The 18159-nt window shown below is 42.1% G+C and overlaps 1 protein-coding gene across 9 annotated transcripts in view; it reads right to left on the bottom strand.

Moving 5' to 3' along the window:
- ANKIB1 (ankyrin repeat and IBR domain containing 1) overlaps positions 1-18159 on the bottom strand; it is a 199056-nt gene that overhangs the window by 82517 nt on the left and 98380 nt on the right. For all 9 annotated transcript variants that reach the window (XM_030550545.1, XM_030550547.1, XM_030550544.1 and 6 more), the window contains one exon: positions 10018-10200. In XM_030550545.1, the coding sequence (XP_030406405.1) occupies positions 10018-10200 (183 nt within the window). The remainder of the gene's footprint in view (positions 1-10017; positions 10201-18159) is intronic.

Genomic DNA, 18159 nt, shown 5'->3' with positions numbered 1-18159 from the left:
CCTGGCAAAAATGCAAACACAGGTAGCAGCTGGATGACTTTTTACTGACCACATATGTGCTGAGGGCCACTGCCTTGGCATTATCCTGGGGGCAGGAATGCTGAAGACTTGGACAGAAAGGGAAGGTATAATTGGCTGGCATCATACTGCAGGCCACATGAGGCAGCATGCACCTAGTCAGAAGTGGGAATGGAGGTAATTGATTGGTTGAGTGGTCTGAGCATACAGCTATAGGTGGCTGATCCATCGCAAGTACAGAAGTTCAACTGTGCAGTTTGGGCAGCAGTGGCCCCAGACATGACCACCTTAAATGGGGAGAACCAGTTTCAATCCCCCTGCTTGTTTCAGGGTGGCATCTTTTCTTATAGTGTTAGCAATAGGGTCAGGTGGAAAGGCAAAAAGGCAGCAACTCTGAGGTCACACTCCAGCTCCTATGGCCAAGATATGAGACCTGCATCCTTACTCCTTAAAAATAACACAGGAAAAAATAAAGTCTATAGTAAGTCTTATACTCCCATGCAGACACCATAGATGAGAGAAGCAAGGGACTGAGAAAATGATATACTGGCCTTTTAAATAGTTTTTTATAATTCACATTTACTCTACAGTAAATAAGAGTCCCTCTCACACACTGGACATCCACAATAAACTCTCAAAAAATACATCTAATAAACTAACTCCAGTATTTACCCACAAGCAGTAGGATCCATCAGCAACATAAACTAGCATCAACTGATGGGAGAGCCTGCTCTCCTTTCTGGTACTAGCCAATTCCCCAGACTAGTGTGAACAGAAGAAGTGGACTCAGAGCCCTGCCTCTTCTTTGTCCTCTTTTGGAAAGCATGATGGAAGTGGTTCCTGCATTTCCTTATGTAGGCTGCACAAACTAGGGAGAGTTTCCTTATGCCTTCCTGTTGGCGCACACCTATGGTGCGATTAAGAACATTCTGAACCTTAATGGTCCCTGCTAAAGTAAATCTGGGTCATTTGCTTGACAGCATTCTAGAATTTGATAAACCTATTTAATTTCTTACAAAAAAGATAACTTGTGAAAACATGTCAAATATACAGAGATACAAACAGTTGGGTGCTCAAGTGATTACATTTGCATAGATATGCTCTAAAAAACTGGGACAATGACTAAACCCTCTAGGACTTTATCTGAACTGTAGTTTGAATTATCACTGAAAGAATATAAATTAGCTTCATCAGCATAACCACCACCACCTTTTAAAGACAGAATCTATAAGGGAAAGATATTTCTTAATGATATCTGCAACATAAATGTATATTCAAGGAACTAACATTTCAATCTGAAGTGCACAACAGCGCTAAGTTATGTTTAATTGGTTGTTTCTATGTTGACCACTGGCACTTATCTCGTTTGAGTAGTAAGTGTTATACTATCTCAGTTGGAATATTCCACACAAGCCCCAGCAAGGATTTTTAGATTCTCTGGTTTTAAGAATTTTAATTTGCTCTTTAAAGCAATATGGGAAATATTCCTTATGACGGTGTTTTAAAAATAAATATATTTTTTTCACAAACTAATATATTAATCCATAAAAAAACATTAAGGAGACAAAGTTAAGCAGTTAGAAGTCTGGAAATGGTAATGGTAATGTTGTGCACACAGAAAATTTTAAATATGCCCTCTTTGGCAAGATAATATGTTCTTTAATTATATGTACGCGTACTGTTTCTCAACGTAATTCAAAAAATGTTTTCTATGGCCTCAGATATATGCGTAGTTCATATCTGAATAACTCTCATAGGCCCAGATCCAAAGCATATTGAAGTCAATGGAAAGACTCCCATGATTATAATGAACTTTGGATCAAACCTTAAGTGCACAGAAGAACTTCAACTCATTCCATCTGTAGAAGCCCTTAGATTATAATTGAGGTCTGTACTGAAAAACTTGCACTTTGTGTTTAACAAAGGGTATGTCTACAGTACAAAATTAATTCGAACTTATTCAAATTTTCAGAAGCGATTTTATACATTTGGTTTTGTGCGTCCCCACTAAAGCGCGTGAATTCGGTGGAGTGCGTACACAGTACCGAGGCTAGCATTGAATGTCTGAGCAGTGCACTGTGGTAGCTATCTCACAGTTCCCGCAGTTTCTGCCGCACATTGGAATTGTGGGTTAAGCTCCCAGTGCATGATGGGGCAAAAACATTCTCGTGGGTGTTTCTGGGTGTGTGCCGTCACTTGCTCCTCCTTCCGTGAAAGCTACGGCAGACACCAAACTACCAGCAGACGGTGCAGCACAGTGCACCGCCTGTCTCCTGGTACTATGAATCCACCTCACATATCCTCTCATCTTTCTATCTACCCTTTCACCTAACCATTTCCTGTCACTTTTCAGCCATCTGAACAGAGCCGCACAGCTTCCACCGCAAATTCTGCTCTCCCACTCTTGCAGCTCTAATGAGCTTCCCGACTCTGTGAAAGCTACAGAAGACAACCATTTATCGCCTTTTATCGGCCATCTTGAACCGAACAGCTCATTTTGTGCCCTTTTTCCAAGATTATTCATGCAGGCGCCATAGCGCGGCAAGCATGGAGCTCACTCAGATTTCCGCTGCAGTTTTGACCATTGTAAATACATCGCGTATTATGCAGCACTATGTGCAGTACCTGCAAAACTGGGTGAGGAAGTGATGACAATGCAATTATTATATTGATGAGGACATGGACACAGACATTCCTAGAAGCACGGCATGTGGCGATTGGGAGATCATGGTAACATAGGGCCTGGTTCATGTCATGGAACACCGATTCTGGGCCCGGGAAACAAACACAGACTGGTGGGACCGCGTAGTGTTGCAGGTCTGGGATGATTCCCAGTGGCTGCAAAACTTTCATATCCGTAGGGCCACTTTCATGGAATTTTGTGACTTGCTGTCACCTGCCCTGAAGCACAAAGACACCAAAATGAGAGCAGCCCTCACAGTTGAGAAGTGAGTGGCTGTAGCACTGTGGAAGCTTGCAACACCTGACAGCTATCGGTCAGTAGGGAATCAGTTTGGAGTGGGCAAATCTACTGTGGGGGCTGCAGTGCTCCAAGTAGCCAACGCAATCATTGACCAGCTGCTATCAAGGGTAGTGACTCTGGGAAATGTACAGACCATTGTGGATGGCTTTAATGCACTGGGGTTCCCTAACTGCGGTGGGGCGATAGATGGAACGCATATCCCTATCTTGGCACCAGCACACCGGAGCAGCCAGTACATAAACTGCAAGGGGTACTTTTCCATGGTGCTGCAAGCACTGGTGAATCATAAGGTATGTTTCACTGACATCTACGTGGGATGGCCGGAAAAGGTGCATGACTCTCGCATCTTCAGGAATTCTGGTCTGTTTGAACAGCTGCAGAAAGGGACTTACTTCCCAGACCAGAAAATAACCGTTGGGGACGTTGAAATGCCTATAGTTATCCTTGGGGACCCAGCCTACCCCTTAATGCCATAGCTCATGAAGCCGTACACAGGCACCCTGGACAGTAGTAAGGAGCAGTTAAACTACAGGCTGAGCAAGTGCAGAATGGTGGTAGAATGTGCTTTTGGAAGTTTGAAAGCGCGCTGGCGCAGTTTACTGGCTCAGTTAGATCTCAGCACAATCAATATTCCAATTGTAATTGCTGCTTGTTGTGTGCTCCACAATGGTGGGGTGAGAGGTTGAGGCAAATTGCCGGTGGCCAATTTCGCACAGCCAGACAACAGGGCAATTAGAAGAGCGCAGCAGGGCACACTGCACATCAGAGAAGCTTTGAAAGCCAGTTTCGTGACTGGCCAGGGTACGGTGTGACAGTTGTGTTTGTTTCTCTTGAAGTTACCCGCCCCCCAATACATATGAAAGGAAATAAAGTCTAAATTGTTTAAAAACTGTTCTTTATTATTTGTTGCACAACACAGTGAGAGAAATCTGAAGGCAGATTGGGGGTGGGGAGAGAGGAGGTTAGGAGGGTGGAGGAGGAGGAAAGGACAAGTCAAGAAACCAAATCAAAAGTTTGCACATGCCAGCTTTCTGCTGCTTGGGTGATCCTCTGGGGTTGAGTGTGTGGGTCCCTGTAGCCTCCTCCCTCGTGTTCTTGGGCATCTGGGTGAGGAGGCTATGGAACTTGGGGAAGATGGAGGGCGGTTATACAGGGGCTGCAGTGGCAGTCTGTGGTCTTGCTGCCTTTTCCGGATTAGATCCACCATACAGCGGAGCATGTCGGTTTGCCCCCCCCGTGAGCTTGACCATACTGTCCTGCCTGCTCTCATCGCGCGCGTCCCTCCTCTGTTCGTGTTCCTGTAATGCTTTACAGGACTCCGCAATTGTTTGCCTCCATGCATTCATCTGGGTCCTATCAGTGCGGGAGGACTGCATGAGCTCGGCGAACATGTCTTCCTGAGTTCATTTTTTGTGCCTTCTAATCCGGATCAACCTCTGGGACGGAGTAGATAGGGGCCGCATTGAACCATTTGCATCTGCAAGAGGAGAAAAAGGGAGAGTAGTATTTTAAAAGATACATTTCAGAGAACAAATGGGATAGTTTGGTATGAGTAAGCCATCACACACAGCCAGGCAACAGAATTCAGCTTGCAGGCAGCCTAGGGGCACGCAGGGTTCTGCTTCTTCTACGTTCATTTCAATGTTTTCAAACTGCTGGAACCCCTTTCCCATAGCAAGCAATGCCTGGTGGGTTTGCCATAAAGGAGGGCCTTTGGGATGATCACTTCACACAACACCCCCTACTCCCCAACCACGTGGCTACCACGAGGCAGTGAGCAGGGATGAGCCCTTTAAACTATATGCGAACAGCCTAGCGTGGCTGGGTTTCCCCCCCGGCTCCCCACCGCATGGCTCCAATCAGGCTCTCACTCACCAGAAGTACCTTCTCCAGAGTCATGCTCCAGGAGCCTGCATTGGGAGTTGGGAGAGGCTATTGGCTCCAGTGTTAAGCATAGTTCCTGGCTGCGGGGGAACACAGATTCCCCACTTGCCACCTGTGCACTGTCTTCCGCCTCCTCTTCGTCCTCCAATGACTCTTCCTCCTCGATCCATGAAACTCCCCTCTTGCAGGTGTCCACGGACAGTGGTGCATGGAGCTCACGGTAGAAGTGGAATGTATGGGGCTGTGACCCAGAGCGCCCGTTTGCTTCCCTGGCTTTTTGGTATGCTTGCCTGAACTCCTTGATTTTTGTACAATACTGCTCTGTGTCCTGGGAGTAGCCTCTTTCCTTCATGGCCCTGGAGACATTAGCGTATGTATTTGTGTTCCAACATGCGATGAAATCCAGTACCTTCCGTTCAGACCATGCTGGAGCTCATCTGTGAATCCAGGACTGTGTGATCTCTTGTGATGGTGGACTCTGCACGGTCGCCTGTGATGGTGGACTGCGATGACAGTCACCTGAGCTGATGGTGACCAAACAGGAAATGAAATTCAAAAGTTCCCAGGGCTTTTCCTGCCCACCTGGTTAGTGCATCGGAGTTGAGAGTGTCGTCCAGAGCAGTCGTAAGGGAGCATTCTGGGATAGCTCCCGAAGACCAATAAGATTGAATTGTGTCCACAATACCTTTAACCTGGGATTGCGATCTCAATTTAAGTGCTACTCCACTTGCCGATTTAAAGAACCCTTTAAATCGAAAAAGCCTGTTTGGTCACATGGATGAAATCATTTTTTTTTTCAAATTAACTCGGCTAATTCCGAAATAACAGACTAGTGTAGACCAGGCAAAAGAGATCTCCAGACCTTTAAACTATATTGTAACTTTGGAATGTTCCATGTTCTGTCACTTCTTAACAGTTTTCCACTATCTTCAATTCATCTTTCTGTATACTCCTCCTTTTACATACACACACATCTGAGCATGCACACCTCCCCTTTATTTTACCTTTAACATTCTGAGACAGATACAAAAGCAAATATACCAATCTTTTATTATCAAATTGCTACTTGAAACTACGTTAAAGCGTTTATTAATATCTTAGCATTTGCACAGTTTTATTTTATCAGTTCATTTAAAATTAAAGTGATTTTTCTATTTTTAATATGCTGTTAAAATTAAGACAAAACAATTCCTTTTTGTGCAATTAAGATGGTAACCAAGTGATGCCAAATTTACTTTATATAATTATCACCCTTTTTGTAAATTGGGGCTATATATTTTCAAAAATTATCTGATATGTGCATGTAAGTGGTAGATGCAGTATGCAATATATAGATTTGGAGACATTAAAGTCAGCTGTACTTTCGTCTTCTCTTCCTATTTGAAAATGATATTTCTATCTCCATATACTAATTTTAAGTGGGTTATTTTACGAGTGCAAACACATCTTTCACTTTCTTAAATATAAACACTAAAGTTGTGCTTATAGTATTTGCTAAATGGCTTAAACTGGAACTGAACAGATCCATTCCAAATATAAATTAAATATCTGAAGAAAATGATTGTTTTTTAATTGTGCAATATAAAGCTCTGTGTGTCTGGCAGAGAACTAAAACTGTTCTGGATGATCTGCTCTGAATTTCTGCTTATTCCCAGGTGTTCCTTAGCATATACTGAATACATTGCAGCACGGGGTTAAAATGAAGGTGCCTTTTGCCTCCTGGGGCCATACTGCAAAGATGAACCTACTTCTATTTTAGGAATAAGCAGTGAACCAGAGACCTATGAATGTGAAACCATCAAAATTGATGCAAAAATAGTTAGTTAAAAAGATTAAATTCCAATGTATATCATTTGGGTTACTGCTAGTCTAACTTCACCTTTAATAAATTTTGAGAGAGAAATATTTCTTATATTCTTACACATGATACATATAGGCAATGTTTGCTCAAAATTCTTTTATTGTGGGTTGTTTTTAATTAATGAAATAAAAATGCAAAATTAGAGGCAAGGCAAATCTTTTGGAACTTTCCTCTGATTTCTATTTAAAAAACCAACCCAGACATATCCCATTTTGACACTTTTTGCTTCACCTAACCACAATGATAAAAGAACAGACTCTGGTCATAAAGTTGTGTGTCTCGGTGTTTTACGCAGAGACATAGTTCTTAAGTTTATACCTTGTTTTGTAAATGTTTAATTTTCCTATTCTATATTGTGTTATGTAGGAGCATATTTAATTAAAAAACTAGTATGACCTTGCATTTGCTATACATTTTTTACTTGCAAACTCAGATTTAATCATTAAAAGGTGCCCTGCTAAAAAGACAAAATTAAAGCGGAAGTGTCTCTTCAGAAGAACGTGCATTTCAACCAGTACCAATGGAACACAAGATTCTAGAATGAACTCACGTTAAACAATTATGCCTATTAGAAACAGTTACATAGGAAATATTCTTGAGAAAAATATTCAAAGTAAGAAAACACTTGCAGAAGTTGTACAGTTACTACCGACTCCCATCCTATTTAAAGGTGGAAAGCTTTTGTTCTGCCACTCAGCATTTAGAAATGATACATTCTTGTGACTTTTCTTAAGCTTTGCAAATTGTTTTCTTCATTGCAAATGGTTCAATTCTAAATGTAGGCATTCCTTATAATTCCTTGATGACATCTGAATATGAACAATGACATGAATTGGCTACAACCATTTGAAATTCAGATATTGTTACCATAATGCAAGAACACTTAACTCTGCCCACAGGGGGATGGCAATAGGAACTGGGAATATAACAGTACCTTTCTGCCCTCTGTCAGCTAGCAGCAAGTACTCCCTTGCATCAAAGATGCTGCACAGATCTCAGTGCAGGTCTACTGGGTACATGAATAAGAGTACTGATTTCGAGTTGTGCTGGGCACAGATAAAATGGCAGGATTGGTTAGGGAGGGCTAAGATATTGTTGTACTCCCAGTTATATTGCCATCTTCATCCAGGCAGGTTGTGTGGGAAGTGTCACCGTAACACTATAATTCACGGTTTTTCATAGTTTATATTTTGTTTTTTTCTGGAAATGCTAACCTTCTTGTAAGAGATATGCAAAGGGGTTTTAAGTTGGTGAACGGGTTGCTTACAGATCTTCTCACTCACTGAGCCCTTCCTTGAGGAGGCTGAGCCAGAGCCTGAGCAATTTCCCTAAACCTCTGGTCTCAGTGCTGTGCAGTTGTGGCCTGCGCTAGGAAAGTCTGCTTATCCTCAGCTTCCACTCAGAGCTGAGTGCTTGTGGCATGCACTGAGCGAGTCTATTCCTAACCCCCTAATCTAGTTTCAGCACTGTGACCCCATGGCATACACTGAGCATTCCTGTTTTCAGTTACCACTTCAGTTCCTGTGCTGTGTGTCTGCTTCTGGAGCACTTAGAAAATTAAAAGACCATCTGGGGAAAGGATTTTATATTGGGAATTCTTGGCCAGATGATCCTTAATTTGCAGCCCACAATCTATTCTGGACTCTGATGTGGCATAGCTATTTTCAAGGCAATCTACTCACATATACAATTTTAGAACACTTTGAAAATAAATATATGTAGGGGAGCTGTATCACAGGAATGCTTGGACCAAATAACCCAAATTTTTCACCAGCATCTTTACCCTGGGCTCTCTTTTGGCAAAGAAATTTCCAGGCCAATCAGGCTCCGCATGTGCATTCTAGAGCATTTTGATAATTAAAAGTAGGTCATGAGTGGGCCTTTATATTAGTAACCTCCCTGACTAAATGATCCCACAAAGTCTAACCTGGATCTTGATGTAGCATAGCTATTTCCAAGGCAATCTGCTTACGCAGGAGCATTTTGAAGCATTCTGAAAATTAAAAGCCTGAGACCAAATTACTCAAATTTACCCCACAAACTGTATCCAAGGTCTTCAAACTGGCATACCAAATTCCAAGTTGATCTGACTTAGCCTGTGAATTTTAGAGCTCTTTTGAAAAAGTGCCGTGAAACTGGCATGGTGTTCTACTCTTGCAGCTTTGCCTGCACTCCTTATCTTCTTCTTGTCAGTGATACATGGAACCACACTACAATCAACTCATATTGGGAGAAAAGGGAAGGGGAAGGGGTCATCTTATAAATCCCTTAATCAAGCCACTTCAAAACTGCACTACTACCTCTTACCTGGGTCCCTCTACTGACAATCCAATGTTCAAGCTGATTTGGCTCTCCATGTGCATTTTAGAGCACTTTATTAAAAAGCAGGTCATGATTGGAAGGCAATTTTAAAATGAGAAACCCTTATCCAAAAAACATACCTAATTTACTCCAAAAACAAACTTCAATCTAAACTGAATGTGCCTACGAATTCTAGAGCACTTTTAAAAATGGACATGAAAATTACATGCTTTCCTGCATCTGTACAAGATCTGGTTCACAGCAGTTCAAGGCACAACCCTCTAGAACCAGAAAGGAAAAATTAATACACACCTCTACCCCAATATAACGCTGTCCTCGGGAGCATTATATCGAACTTGCTTTGATCCACCGGAACGTGCAGCCCGCCCCGGAGCACTGCTTTACCGCATTATATCCGAATTTGTGTTATATTGGGTCATGTTGTATCGGGGTAGAGGTGTATTTTGAAATATTTCAGTTTGCAGCTGCTTCCTGGTGGTATTCACTGGTTGAGAGGAGGAAATATGCTGTGGATCCTTCTTATATTTCCCCTCTCAATTTGGGGCAGAAAATCTTAAGAAATTGAAAATTTTAGAAGTTGATTGTTTTTGGACGGCTTTATCTCCCAACTTACTTGACCAAATGACTCCAAATGTGCACCACTAACTCTACTCCTAGCTTTAATGTGGCACAGCAATTTTCAATGACAACCTGCATTGTGTATGTAATTCAGAGCTCTCTGAAATACTATGAACAGAAAGCTCTGTTCAATCTTAACTATGGAATCACTACTGCTCTTCTGCAGTGTGCTTAACTTTAAGCATGTGCGTAGTGCCACTGAAACCAGTGGATCCAGAAGTGTGCCTAGAGTTAAGTTCATGCTTAAGATATTTTTGCCTCTATCACAAAGTGTTGCTACATATGCAGATTTATAAAACCATAAAGTACACAATTAAAAGTTTCACTTCACCTCTCTTTTGTCTAAAGCAGCATATTCAGCTTCAATGCTTTCAGCTTCAGGATCCCGTGAGAATACCATTTGAGATTCCAGGTTGAGGGCCAAGTCTTTATGGTGTTGCTTCTCAGCACAGTCACAGGGAGTATCTTTATTTTCATTTTCCGCAAATAAGTTTCCACCATGTTTTACCAGAAGCTAAAAGCAAAAATCAAAAGTCAACACCGATTACTGACTCTAAAAGATGTCTAACGTTAATAAACACGGACCAAATATGGACTAGTATGTAAAGTATACAAAAGGAAGCTTGCATATTTCCAAAGGGATTACAGAATACATTCTTTATTAAGAAATAAAGTTAAAACACATGTTACAGAATGATTTCTATTAATTTTGACTGGTACCTGGGCATCAAGTGTGTCTTGGTTAGCCAGCTGTACTGCAATTTAATTTTTAAATTAACAAGTGATCACATCAGCAAATGTTAATAAGCCCCACCCTACTTCTTGAAATTTTATAATGCAGCTTTTGTAAAACGACTGTCACAAATCAAATTCAGAGAAAACTGATTTGCTTTGAAGTGGTGATAAAATGTTGTTTTACCCTTCAAATCTGAAGAATGGTAGTATTTATCTTGAAAAATCTAAGGGGTGGAAAGGAAATCAAAATTAAAAGGGGAGGGATAGTTCAGTGGTTTGAGCATTGGCCTGTTAAACCCAGGGCTGTGAGTTCAGTTCTTGAGGGGGCCACTTAGGAATCTGGCACAAAATAAGTACTTGGTCCTGCTAGTGAAGGCAGGGGGCTGGACTCGATTACCTTTCAAGGACCCTTCAAGTTCTAGAAGACTGGCATATCTCCAATTATTACCTTTTTTAAAAACTATTATTATTACTACTACTACTACTTTCTCTAGCTCTACCCTTGCATGAGCTCTCCACCTCTTTACATTCCTCATTCCCTTCCCTCCAAAAGCATCACCAGAACCCAACATCTTCTCAAGGGAAAACAAACCTTACAGTCACCAACTAGATTACCTCCCCTACTAGTCACTTCTTCAGCATGGTGCCAATTTTGGCTATATATCAAAAAATCCACACCTCCATTTACCTTCCTCTGACACTTTCATGCATGAGGTGGGTAGGGTAGGACCCAGCACTTAAGAGATCAGTGACACAGCTGGAGTGTAGACAATGGGGTGGTTGGTTCCCAGTACTGGAAGTTGCAATATCATTATTTTTCTAAGAGGCACATGTCAGGACAGCATGCAGAGATAAAGTTTCTTGACACCTTAAATGACTGCTTCTTGGAGCAGCTAGTCCTGGAACCCACAAGAGGAAAGTCAATTCCTGATTTAGTCATAAGTGAAGAACAGGATCTGGTCCAAGAGGTGAATATAGCTGGGCCGCTTGGTAATAGTCACCATGATATAATTAAATTAACATCCCTAACAGCCAAACCCAGTAACATTTAATTTCAGAAAGGGGGACTACACAAAAACAAGGAAGTTAGTTCAACAGAAATTAAAAGATACAGTGCGAAAAATGAAATCCCTGCAAGCTGCATGGAAACCATTTAAAGACACCATAATAAAGGCTCAACTTAAATGTACACTCCAAATTAAAACAACACAGTAAGAGAACCAAAATAGTGCCACTGTGGCTAAACAACAAAGTAAAAAGCAGTAAGAGGCAAAAAGGCATCCTTTAAAAAGTAGAAATTAAATCCCAGTGAGGAAAATAGAAAGGAGCATAAACTCTGGGAAATGAAGTGTAAAAATATAATTTGGAAGCCCAAAAAAAAATTTAAAGATCAGCTGACCAAAGAATCAAAAAGTTATAGCAAAAAAAAAAAATGTTTAAGTACATAAGAAGCAGGAAGCCTGCTAAACAACCAGTGGGGCCACTGGATGATCAAGATGCTAAAGGAGCACTCAAAGATGATAAGGCCATGCGGAGAAACTAAATGAAGGCTTTGCATCCATCTTCAGAGCTGAGGATGTGAGGGAGATTCCCAAACTGGAGCCATTTTTAGGTGTCAAATCTGAGGAACTGACTCAGATTAAGATGTAATTAGAGGTGGTTTTGGAACAAATTGATAAACTAAACAGCAATAAATCACTAGGACCAGATGGTATTCACCCAAGAGTTATGAAGGAACTCAAAGGTGAAATTGCAGAACTATTAACTGTGGTTTGCAATCTATCATTTAAATCAGCTTCTGTACCAAATGACTGGAGGATAGCTAATGTGACGCCAATTTTTAAAAGAGACTCTAAAGGTGATCCTGGCAATTACATGCCAGTAAGCCTGGCTTCAGTACCAGGCAAACTTGTTGAAACTATAGTAAAGAACAGAATGATCAGACACATAGATGAACATAATTTGTTGGGGAAGAGTCAACATGTTTTTTGTAAAGGTAAATCATGCCTCACCAATCTACTAGAATTCTTTGAGAGTCAATAAGCATGTAGACAAGGGGGATTAGTGAATATAGTGTACTTAGATTTTCAGAAAGCCTTTCACAAGCTCCATCACCAAAGGCTCTTAAGCAAAGTAAGCTATCATGAGATAAGAGGGAAGGTCCTCTTATGGATCAGTACCTGGTTAAAATAGGAAACAAAGGGTAAGAATAAATGCTCAGTTTTCAGAATGGAGAGAGGTAAATAGTGGTGTCCCCTAGGGGTCTGTACTGGGATCAGTACTATTCAACATATTTGTAAATTATCTGGAAAAAGGGGTAAACAGTGAAGTGGCCAAATTTGCAGATGATACAAAACTACTCGTGACAATTAAGTCCAAAGCAGACTGAGAAGAGCTAGAAAGGGATCTCATAAAACTGGGAGACTGGGAAAAAAATGGCACATGAAATTCAATGTTGATAAATCCAAAGTAAAGCACATTGGAAAACAATTTCAACTATACTCATAAAAGGACTGGGTCTAAATTAGCTGTTGCCACTCAAGAAAGATCTTGGAGTCGTTGTGGATAGTTCTCTGAAAACATTCATTCAAAGTGCAGCAGCTGTCAAAACAGCAAACACAATGTTGGAAATCATTAAGACAGTGATAGATAATAAAACAGAAAATATCATATTGTCTCTATATAAATCCATGGCAGGCCCACATCTTGAATACTGCATGCAGATCTGGTTGCCCTATCTTTAAAAAAAAGATATATTAGAATTGGAAAAGGTTCAGAAAAGAGCAATAAAATGATTAGGGGTATGGAACAGCTTCTGTATGAGGCGAGATTAATAAGATTGGGACTTTTCAGCTTGAAGAAGAGATGACTAAGGATGCATATGATAGAGATCTAGAAAATCATGACTGATGTGAAGAAAGTAAATAAGGAAATGTTATTTATTCCTCATAACAGAAGAACTAGGGGTCACCAAATAAAATTAACAGGCAGCAGGTTTAAAACAAACATAAAAAAATGTTTCTTTACATGATGCACAGTCAACCTGTGGAACTCTTTGCCAGAGGATGTTATGAAGGCCAAGACTGTAACAGGGTTAAAAAAAGAACTAGATAAATTCATGGAGGATAGGTCCATCAATGGCTACTAGCCAGGATGGGCATGGATGGTGTCCATAGCCTCTGTTTGCCAGAAGCTGGGAATGAGTGACGGGATGGATCACTTGATGATTACTGTTCTGTTCATTCCCTCTGAAGCACGTGGCATTGGCCACTGTCGGAAAACAGGATACTGGGCTAGACTGACCTTTGGTCTGACCCAATATGGCCATTCTTATGTTCTGCACTTGACTCTGCCATTTTCATGCTGTGTGACCTTGGCTAAATTACTTAGGGTTTGATCCTGCACCAGCCAAGCCAATCGGAATTTTTCCATTGACTTGAATAGAAGCAGGATCAAGATCTTATAACCCTCCCATGCCTCAGTTACCTAATTTATAAAACAAGAACACTGGTTACCTCACCTTTACAAAGGGATTTGAAATCTATGGGTGAAAAGTATTATTATTATTATTATTATAGTAATAATCGTCATTGTCATAGTGGGAAGGAGCCCCAGTCATGGACCAGGCTAGGCACTATACAGACACAGAACAAAAAGACAGTCCCTACGTCAAAGAGCTTACAGTCTAAATACTATGGAAGTGGTAAATATTCTTTATTAATTTGCACAGTCGACATCACAAATATTTCTGACAGGTTTATCTTTCAACAGCATTTCTGAACAATATTTTTCAATTACTTTTAGTGTGACCAGATTATATTGTCTGAAGCCTGGGAATTAAGGTGGAGTTTGTAAAACAGGGGGCACATTAGGTTTCTAAGAAGAAAAATTTACATGCAACTTCAAGGTAGCCCCTCCCTGTAGACAACATATGAAACAATATTAATATTTGACTTACAGAAACCAACTGTTGGTTGGTACTAAACTGTATTTCTGGCCTCCACAAAGTACAGTTATTTGGAATTAAAAATGAAAATGCAAAATATAAAACAAGGTAAGTTTTCTGCATTTTCTAGCATCTCATTATCAATAATGTGGTATGATAAAGCTAAAAGAAGATATGCAAATATATTTCTTACTTGTTTTGAATCCAAAAACAAATATTTGCTACTGATTTATCAAGATGGCTGGATTATTTCTTTGTTAAGTAGAGACTCTAATACCTGCAATTTTACAATTCAGGCTTCTATTCATCCTAAGTTTTTGCTAGTAAAAAATGAAGTTTATTTGATAATTCAGTGATTCTCCTTTTTGTGGAAAACATTATATTTCTTAAAAGAACCAAACAGTTAATCTTCCAAACAAGAGTAAATCCCTAGAGTCAAATCAATAAAAAAAGATGTTTCCAATGCTCTATATTTGCTTAGGGAAGCACTATAAAAACCACCAGCTTTATTTTGGGCAGACAGAACTTTAGAGACAGCAGAATTCTTTCTGAATCTAAAGAAGTCTTGCATGTTTTCGGCTTTGTTACAAGATTAACAAATTCCTGACACCTTCTTTATGCTTAAAAATACTTATAAACCTAATGGGAGGGGAAGGATGAAGTCTCTTTGAAGCCATTATCTTTGAAAACGCTTGGCAATCGGGAGAGGTTCTGGACGATTGGAAAAAGGCAAATATAGTACCCATATTTTAAAAAGGGAAGAAGGAGAATCTGGGGAACTTCAGACTGGTCAGCCTCACCTCAGTCCCTGGAAAAATCATGGACCTGGCCCTCAAGGAATCCATTTTGAAGCACTTGGAGGAGGGAAGGTGATCAGGAACAGCCAACATGGATTCACTAAGGGCAAGTGATGCTTGACCAACCTGATTGCCTTCTATGATGAGATAACTGTGGGTAGGGAAGGATTAACTCCTCTGCCATGTGGCCGGGGTGCATGGAGCACCCATCAAGATGGCTGAGGTACTTGGTGGAGTGTGTGAGGTCAGCTGGTCTGCAGGACACTGTCAGAGCATGTGGTGTCATGTGCATCAGTGAGCATTCTGGAGGTTTCAGTACTGGGTTTGCCATCGAATCCCATTTGTGTCTGCTTTTCCCTATAGCAAGGGGGTCTTCGGTGCCAGCCTGGCAGGATCCATGCACGATGTCTCACCCAACCTGGCATGGCGCGGCTCGGGGAGGGAATCCTGAACTTATGCGCAGTCCTCTGAGGGGACCTGCTCTTGTGACTGAAAATGTTTTTTGCTCTCATACCAGGACCTCTCCTTGTCCTTCAGTATCAACAGTTCTGCACTGTAAGCAGTGTTCAGAGGCGCTCACCGTAAGCATTGGCCTGCTAAACCCAGAGTTGTGAGTTCAATCCTTGAGGGGGCCATCTAGGGATTTGGGGATTTAATTGGGGATTGGTCCTGCTTTGAGCAGGGGGTTGGACTAGATGACCTCTTGAGGTCCCTTCCAACCCTGATATTCTATTCAAGTCATGGCTACTGCACAGGGAATCCTCCCAGGCTGGGATACGAGTGTGCTTGGGGTCACACAGACTCTTCCATGAGATGCTTACAGAGACAGAGTTCCCAGGCTTCCCTGGTCCTGGGCACGAAGGACTTTCAGATAACAGCAGCGCACATCTCAGCACAGTGAGTTAAGCACTGTGGAATGTCGTTGCTGCTGCAACACTGTCAAGGCTGCTAAGCTGTTACAGCTGCTCAGTGCTTCCGTTCTTGGATCTCTGGCATTATCAGCATGAGCAGAGAGCACAGTCTGCTAATTCAGCAGACCTCGATGTTACTCAAGAAAGACCGCAGGCTCAGTTCAGTGGCGAAGGCACTCAGCCAAGTTTATTGTTGATGAAACATGATACTAGTGTCCTGGCTCCGTGGGTACAGGTACACTAACAAATGTATGCCTGTGACAATGATACCAGGTCAGCCAGCACACCGGGATGCTGCCCCCTAAGCTGAACGTAAGTGCCCCTCCTATGACTTCTCCTTTTATACACTGATACAAATAAGTTATGTATTATGCTCTTGATGTGGTTAGTTACCAACCCTACACTCTGTACCTGCTAGTTCAAACAAAATATCCTTATCCATTAGCCTGTTGTCCCATCCTTATCTTACAAGAGGTTGGTGTCTTCCTGTACCATCTATTAAGAATGTGTTTATGTATTTACTTGAGAATCTGGATGTTCTTGTACCATTCTCTCTGGTCAGGAATGTGCAGGCCTACTCAGTGTGAACCAAAGGCAGTGAACCAGTTAGTTATGCCTAGGGCTCCAGCAACGCTTATATACACCTCGCCCAGACAGTAGAGGTACTACTGGTGCTCATCAGTCACAGAAAAGGAGCGCAGCAGGAGGCATGGTTTTTGAAGCCCAGGATCCTGGGTATAGTCCCTGGTTGGGGTGAAATCCCCAGGCAGGGGAAAGACTAACAACACTTCTAGTATACTAGAACTGCTAAAAACTATGTACACGCAACGGAGAAATAACTCTCTTAGTGAGCTAAGAGCAAAAGGAACAAGTGATTCTGGACTCAGTGCCCCTTACTCTCAAGTGAAGCACTGGAAAATGGGCCCGTGGGCTTTGCAGCTCTAGGCTCTGCTCTCAAGCTCATGCCCGGAGGGCTGCTGTTTGTCAGTTGTGGCCAACATATAGTGGATTTCCCTGGCTCAGATCAGAGTGAGGTCTGATAGCCTTCTGGGTGTTTCCTCAACTAAAGCTGATGAGCTTGACATGTTCAGGGGAAAGACGCGAAAGATGCTCCATTTCGCAGAAATATGCGTCTTACCCAAATAGTAGATGTTGGTGGTTGTCTCTCACTTGGAAAGAACAATGGCAAGAGACCCAATTCTTGAACTCTGGGCATAGATCCAGACTATGAGCAGGACTTCCCAGCAAAGGGAAAAACAAGATATATAAACTATACTATAAAAAATTATAGCTATGCTAGCCTAAAAACTACTTGTGATATCTATTTACAGACTATAAAAAAGAAGCTGGAGAAATCTGTAGACAGAGGATTCCAACTCAGGCCATGCAGTGGTAAGAAGGAAATGGGGAGGCATGAGCCTGAAAAGACGGTTACTCACCTTTGTAACTGTTGTTCTTCGAGATGTGTTGCTCACATCCATTCCAGTTAGGTGTGCGCGCCGCGCGTGCACGTTCGTCGGAAACTTTTTACCCTAGCAACTCCAGTGGGCCGGCAGGTCGCCCCCTAGAGTGGCGCCGCCATGGCACCTGATATATACCCCTGCCGGCCCACCTGCTCCTCAGTTCCTTCTTGCCGGCTACTCCGACAGTGGGGAAGGAGGGCGGGTGTGGAATGGATGTGAGCAACACATCTCGAAGAACAACAGTTACAAAGGTGAGTAACCGTCTTTTCTTCTTCGAGTGATTGCTCACATCCATTCCAGTTAGGTGAATCCCAAGCCATACCTAGGCGGTGGGGTCGGAGTGAGAAGTCGCGGCATGGAGCACTGCAGATCCGAAGGCCGCGTACTCTCTGGACTGCTGGACCAGGGCGTAGTGGGAAGCAAAGGTGTGGACCGATGACCAGGTCGCTGCCCGACAGATTTCCTGGATGGGCACACGGGCGAGGAAAGCCAGCGACGACGCCTGCGCCCTGGTAGAATGCGCAGACACACGGCCCGTAGGAACGTGGGCCAGCTCGTAGCAGGTCCTGATACAGGATGTTACCCACGAGGATAACCTCTGCGAGGAAATGGGAAGCCCCT

Source organism: Gopherus evgoodei, chromosome 2 (genome assembly GCF_007399415.2).
Source record: "Gopherus evgoodei ecotype Sinaloan lineage chromosome 2, rGopEvg1_v1.p, whole genome shotgun sequence".
NCBI lineage: Eukaryota > Metazoa > Chordata > Testudines > Testudinidae > Gopherus > Gopherus evgoodei.
This window is presented reverse-complemented; position numbering and strand designations above follow the sequence as displayed.